General features: G+C 33.0%; 1 protein-coding gene across 1 annotated transcript; it reads right to left on the reverse strand.

The window, feature by feature from the left end:
- Positions 1 to 543: 543 nt before the first annotated feature.
- Positions 544 to 3,345, reverse strand: LOC125645636 (histone-lysine N-methyltransferase PRDM9-like). Its single transcript, XM_048871273.2, has 8 exons — positions 2,909 to 3,345; positions 2,590 to 2,772; positions 2,065 to 2,117; positions 1,926 to 1,968; positions 1,749 to 1,813; positions 1,424 to 1,609; positions 1,096 to 1,327; positions 544 to 919 (listed from the first exon to the last, which is right to left on the reverse strand). Exons 1-8 carry the CDS (start codon positions 2,958 to 2,960, stop codon positions 654 to 656), a joined length of 1,080 nt encoding a protein of 359 aa, XP_048727230.1. The 5' UTR covers positions 2,961 to 3,345; the 3' UTR covers positions 544 to 653.
- Between the last annotated feature and the right edge of the window lie 3,993 nt (positions 3,346 to 7,338).

Consider the following 7,338-nt stretch of genomic DNA (forward strand, 5'->3'; position numbering starts at 1 on the left):
AGTCATACCGTGTTAATGTTACATATACATGTATTATATTACATGTGTGTAAAGTTTTTCCATCAGTATAGGCACTTTCGGGGCATTTTTAAAAGTTAAGAACACATCCTGTTTCATACAGTTGCTGATCATGAATATTAGAATTTAGCTTAGGAAATGTTTTATAGATTTCATAGCCCTTGGAACTAGTGATACTTTTAACTAATACTCTGGTGACCGATAAGGCCTGTTTGCCTTTTGGTGAATTATGCAAGACAGACTTGGTGATCACAAAGGTCAATGTTATTTGATTGATAGTCAACGTCAGATTTTACAAAATTGAATTTTTACCCAAAACTTGAGGTGGGTAAATATGCTGTGTGAAATTTACATAATCCAAGCTAAATTTCAACCCGACTGTGTCTTTAATATATGCTGGTATTCGATTGATCTGGTTGTCTGTGGTGCATGTATAAATGCATTTCTGTTTCCAGGGACCGTTTTCTAAGGATATGGTATCTTCCGATACTTCTTGAACGTCTACTGATCAAAATAACTAACGCAGACAGGCAATCATTTTAATGAACATAAATACAGGTATACAATAAAAAAAAACATATCATATTAGAAACTATTTACATGTCTTTCAATTCTAACTTCTCTCTACAAAAACTTCAACCTGGAGTTTCACAAATGAAAGGGAACTTCAAATTATTTTCTTTTAGATAATATGAGTAGTCTCGTTCAGGTATCCACTGCCACTTTCCGTTTCTATGTGTCAGCATTAAGTGTATAGTTCTGTCATGTGTTTTTGATATCGTATTACGTGCCCAGTTAGTGTAGGTTACGTTCGAGTTGTCGCTGTTTTTCCACCATTTATCATGTACATGAAATATACTTCCTATTCGTATATTCCACGATCCGCCTGGATAATCATTTTCTGAAATGTTCATTGTGTAAAAAGAAAATTATTAACTGAATATTCTCATATGATTAAATATTAAACCAGTTTTTGTGCTTCTCATGGTTAAGATATTAGTACGTGACATTTACAGTAATATTTTTATTTAGATTCTTTCAAAAATGAAGCTTTAAAATTGCATATGGTGCCCTTACCAGGATTAATTTTCTTAATACCAAGCCACTCTCCGTATGCAGTCCCATACCAGACCAACAATTCGCTGTTAGGGTAAACATCTTTAGTCGTGTAATAAAATTTCTTTAATCCACAATTGAAAGTGTCTGTGTTTTCCTCAAATGCATTTCTTGCGCAGTTTACGTATCTCAACCAGTTGCTCGTACTTTCATTTTTACCATTTATGTAATGGATATGCTGATCTGATTTCACCTTTAAAAAGAAGATCAATTTAAATTTTCAAAGGGTGTTAACTTTTTTCGACTGATTATCATAGATCACGAATTCAGAAACATTTTATTCTCTTACTTGCCAGCTGTATGTGAAATCTTTAGTGTGTTCTTCTATATCCCCTTCATACTCGGCTAGAACTGTGTTTTGGGGTACAAAATTATCAGACCACACCCCCAGATTGGCACCAGGAATACGAGACCGGCGAATGGAAAACTCGGAGGGAGTTGTTAGCATTGCCCTTTCCGGAGTACCCACAGGAATCTTCACAAATGCATAACATAACAGAATGAATATATCTAATCACATGACATTGAATCTAGATGTGTGTATTACAATGATGGCTTTCAGATGAAATTGTTCACTATTACCAATCAAAATGCACACTTTTTTTTTTTTTTACCTTATTCTTCGTTAACACATTTATTGAACTCTTATTCAAGCTGCCCTGCAAATGGTGCTTGCAAACTGAAATATGCATGCATAATCAAATTAATTAAGACAAAACTGATTCTCCAGCAGAAAGCTCGAGGACAAACGTGGTCAGACAACAGATTAAGTTAAACAGTCGTGAACTTACATTCTTTCTGTAGATTTTCCTTCGCTTTCTCGAGACTCTTCTCCTATATATAGATACGACAATACTTAGCGATTGATTGTACGCGCCAAACAATGTACTTTGATGAAATACTAGTATTATTGTATGATGAAATACATACCTGGAGTCTATATTGAATAAAGTCAGCCTCATAAAAGTACATGGCATTGCTCTCTGCAACAAGAAATGTATGAACGAATAAAAAAATTTCAACCGTGTACTAGTAGTTCCTATGACAAGTTTTGATAATTGTGTGCTACTAATTCCTAATAGTTCCTATGACAAGTTTTGGTAATTCTTTTTAAAACGGGGCAACATCATTCTACAAACAATCATAAATGTTGTTTTCTAAGATGGCCATTTACCACGTGCTAATCAGTGCAAGATGATTCAAGATGTTCCTACTTCACATGAAACGATTTCCTTTGAACTAAACTCGGCAGAAACGATATACTTATTAATGAACACGACAATACTGACATCGCCGGATCCACAAAATTGACGGTTTCGTAACGTTAATAACCATTGTTGTGTTCGCGCCAAAGGCACAAAGCCACATTTCAAAAGTCTGATAACTCAAGCTGAATTACATTGCATCTGTTTCATAGAGTCCAAAGTTGAAGACATGGTAAATTGAAAAACTTACTAAATAGGTACCGGGCTATGAAGTTTTCTTCCTGTCTGGAATTTAAAACAGCCAAGTAGCCTCCTTGTCGCCGACAGACTGATGACGCCGTGTCACGTGTCATCCTTTCCGCATGAAAGACGTAACAGTGGCCGTTCCATTCTAAAGAACGTTCTTTGCATCTGGCTGTGTAAATCGGAAAGGCTACAAATCAAGTTTAATTTGCAGGTAATGAATATTGCTAATAAAGAAATGAAATTTAAATTAACGCCAATAATCCTGAGAATATCTGAGATTTGATTTTCTGTAATTAGATTTAAATTCTTATTTCAGCACTTACCATTACTTATGATAAAAAGTAGCTTCATGTAAATCTTTTTCCTTTGGATCATGTCAAATGTCACCGAAGCTCAGGGCTGAAGATCAGATATCAAAGAAATGAAAGAATGCTATTCAAACTTTATTGGATACTGGAGGTTTTAAACAGCGGTAGCTTGCATACGTTACAGGACGAAAAGAGTTGTGAGTTGAATATGTTTAATGATTTCGTTTAACGTATTTTATTCACACTGTGATTGAGGTTTGTTTTCGCTTCCTGTTTTGTCAACTCAGTTTCGCATAAAAGTGTTCCAAGAATCTCCATTTAAAAGAAAACGGACCGCTCCTTTCGCCAAGGTTGGTAGGCAGTATGTGTTAGTGCCAATACATAAACTATACATCGCGATTTTAATAAATTACATCCTTATTTTAAACTATGATCCGTCTTCATTGACAGATGAGTGGGAATTGATGTATCATTCTGTCTGAAATTGATATATACCGGAAATGTCAGGAAATATTCTGAGTTTTGTGATTCAAATCATATATATATATATATATATACAAAGCACTAAAATGTCCAACGACATAAGTACTTTAGTGCTTTGTATAAAAAAAATTGTATTTGACCTTGTATCCATGTTGTGGATCCGACACTTTTAGGTATCGGGTGTTGTTGGAACTTAGTACTTTTATATATATATATATTTATATATATATATATATATATATATATATATATATATATATATATATATTAATAAAAACCTACTGACTTCACCAGGATGAATACGGGCTAAACCCTTACTAGATTTTAAGCTTCATCTAGACCTACTCGTCTGATCATGTCCCTAACAGTGGTACTATGACCATTTTTGAACACATTTTTTTCTTTTCAATTCTGTTTACAATCAGCCCATCCCTTTTAATTACTTTGAACTTCATAACCGATTGCTTACATGTAAAACCCATTTATCAGTTTCCGTGATTCTATGTTTTTTTTGCACGTCTACCCTAGACATGATCAGTACGGGAATGTCTGATGTTGATTCAATTTCCTAGGCTGCTTATTTGTTTTTGTTTGGAGTTGGTCCACTTTGTTTACTTATTCAAACTTGTTATTTACATTATCTTTCTCTCAAATTTTGTTCATTTTTTACTTCATTTACATAGTTTATTTTTATTTATTTATTTAAAAAAAAATTCTATTATCATTATATTTTTGTGTGTGTGTGTGTGTGTGTGTGTGTGTTGATATATTTTTTACTTATTATTATCTTTTATAAATTATTTATTCTTAATGCATAGTTAAAATAGAATCTCTCTGGTTACGAGTTAGCTTTACTATTTGTCAACGTAATTGGGTTATCTCGTTCCACTTGAGATTAATTAAGTCTATTTTTATCACTTCGTACATTTTGGATCAGCTCTTTGGACGAATAAGGCATGTCCTAAATCGCTCCACTTTTAACATTGATTGGCAAGCCTAAAAACCAAAAAACATGTAGTCTGCGTTGTAAATACGTTTGTAGATTAGTGTAGTTGTAGTGCTAGATGTATTTATATGTAGTTTTTGTTATTATTCTCTGATGATATTGGCCACATTATGTAATTCTTTTCGGTTTGTCCTGAAGAAGGGACGGGTCGTCCCGAAAATTTGACAATCTGGTTGTTCGTGTCGTTGGTCATTTTAGTGCTTTGTGTGTGTGTGTATATATATATATATATATATATATATATATATATATATATATATGTGTGTGTGTGTGTGTGTGTGTGTGTGTGTGTGTGTGTGTGTGTGTGTGTGTGTGTGTGTGTTAATCTCTTTATCAAACGTTTATATGGTGCATGCAGTTTATATTATATTCATTAACCGATAAGATTTGTTTTGTATACATTTTATATTATATTCATTAACTGATAAGATTTGTTTTGTATACATGGATCCCCAACAATGCCTGTTACTGAAATAAACGTCCTATTTTAGAACAAATCGCTTAAAATAGCCTAACACCGACATAACTGATCGACGGAATTTTCATACATTGTATTTTGCACTTTTAAGTAAATAAATCTAAATGAGGATTACAAGCAAGGAAATGTGTAACAGGTTTCTTCGGTAAAAACAAAACAACAAAAACATCTCTGACCAAGACCCTTCGGAACACTCCTTAAAGAAGTCATTCGTATTAAATTGTTTACAAGCATTATCTGTAACAACTCCAGGTGAGGTGATTTTCAGCTGATTATACGTTAAAAAAAAACTCGCTGGTCGAAATATCTATATTTTACGTACTTGAAAGTATCTATATTTTAAAATATATATATATAGAAAATTATAATCATCAAAATGTCCTAATATTTGTTTTGTTAAACGGAATAAGAAGGTGGCAAATATTGCAGGAAAACTTTACATTTAAGTTAACTATTATTTAAATTGAACTAACTTTTGTACACTGGGTTCAAGTTTCTTCTTTTTTTTCTCTTTTTTTTTTGACACTTAATAGTGTGTATTGCACACATGGGTATTTCAGGGCGTCTGTCCTGCATTACATTAATTATTAAATTGTTACCCCTCCGAAATATCAAGGTGTTCACGGAATAAGGAAGTTTCGAAAGTAATATTAGTGGTTTTATATTTACATGCATTTTAGTGGCGTTTATTTATTTTTTATTCTATTTTCATATATTTATTTATTTGCTCAAAACCAATTGAAATATTTGCAATTTCTATGAAGACACATTTCCTCTTTCAATCAAGTTAGATCCGGTTTGTAGCACCGTCTGTCCGGTTATACATGTATATATATAAACTACATTTTGAACTACTAACAAATGTGCATAAGCAATGTGCAGTGACATGCATGTACACTGTAAATCAACTGGCAATTCAATAAAGAGAAATAAATATTCATTCATATCATGATGGTTTATTTTAGGCGTTTAGAGGTTTTCCTTGTCGCACCAATTATGGAAACCAGTCAAGGGCAGGTGATTTTCAGTTTTCATTTTTTTAATAACTTGCATGTCAAAATATCTATATTTAATGAACTTGAAAGTGTTCATATAAAAAAAAATATACCGTCTGAAAATGTCTTTCTTTTGTTTGTTAAGCGGTAGATGAAGGTCTCGACATCATTGCAGAAAAAAATTTGCATAACCCGCTAATGCGATATGCATTTTTTCTGCATTGTTTGCGACCTTCATCAAACCAAAGCATTTCATAATTTAAATATCAGAAAGAAAGAAAGAACGTCTTGGGTCTACCGACAAGCCGATTACGCCGATGGAAAGAGGACATGCAAACTTTTTTGGACAAAATCCACTTTTCATGAAAGCTGCCCAGAAAGAATATTGCATGTGCAGGATATCGACTACTAATTAGTAATTGATTATTTCCCCCTAATGCATTCAACTTACCTATATTGCTTATCAACTTTGAGCATAGAAAATTGTAGATGTACAAGCTTGACTATTTAAATTATTTAAAGTACGCTTCCCAAGTCTTAAAACGGCCAAGTGCAAAACGTTTTTCGGAATTATTAACCACTGCTAACTGAATTTTATTGTATACTTTTCAGCATCAAATGATTTGTTCACTATATATATATATATATATATATATATATATATATATATATATGTTAATTAACATCTTTTAAAATGAACTGTAATATTCACTTTACTTACGATTGCATCGATTTCAATCCTTCGTTTTAATAAAGAACTTTTTATTGTTTTATATAAGACTGATCAATCGCCTGACGCCAGCACTGAAGCATGACATGTCAAATAATTAAAAGACATTCCACAATGCGGTTGATATGCAAAAGTGTCTAAATTTTTATCTAATGAATTTTAAAGAAACTGATATTCGTCATTTGAATGATTCTCCCCCATTTGTACCTTTCAAGAACACTTCATAGTTTTAAAACCCTTTTACATGATAGTTACATCACCACAAATACAACCTGTGAACCTTGTGATGTACATATACTGTACTCACCAGACACACAACATTCACAATGACCCAAATTTTACACTTCATATCCATTGTCAAATTGGTATGTACAGAATTTATCGCACTTGAATAAACAAGATGTCCATGTGCCTTTACGGTCAGTTTCTTGGGTATCACAAAATGAAAATGTTTGTTGGTTGTGTAACGAGTGTATCTTTCTAACTCCCAAGTTGTTACCGTTTTCTCTATTACAAAATGATAGTTCTAACTTTTTTTCTTATCGGTGACCTTGACCTTGACTAGGTGACCTTAGTTCAGGGTCCCGACACACCATTTGGTCATCACCAACCTTAGTGCAAGATAATAGTTTTAAGATATCTGACTTTATCCCGGTACTGCTGCATGTGTGATACCGATAGATACTAATAGAGCGAGACGATGCGTACTTTTATATCCAAGGTGTCTGTTCTTTCACACTGACCTATGACCCC

Source organism: Ostrea edulis, chromosome 6 (assembly GCF_947568905.1).
Source record: "Ostrea edulis chromosome 6, xbOstEdul1.1, whole genome shotgun sequence".
NCBI classification, from domain to species: domain Eukaryota; kingdom Metazoa; phylum Mollusca; class Bivalvia; order Ostreida; family Ostreidae; genus Ostrea; species Ostrea edulis.

Excerpts from the sequence above, each read along its gene's own strand:
- LOC125645636 (XM_048871273.2), bottom strand. The coding sequence starts at position 2,960 with ATGATCCAAAGGAAAAAGATTTACATGAAGCTACTTTTTATCATAAGT. Across the intron at positions 1,814-1,925 it reads GGAAAATCTACAGAAAGAAT|TTTGCAAGCACCATTTGCAG; the intron begins GTAAGTTCACGA and ends TGCATATTTCAG. Across the intron at positions 1,610-1,748 it reads ATGTGTTAACGAAGAATAAG|ATTCCTGTGGGTACTCCGGA; the intron begins GTAAAAAAAAAA and ends GCATTTGTGAAG.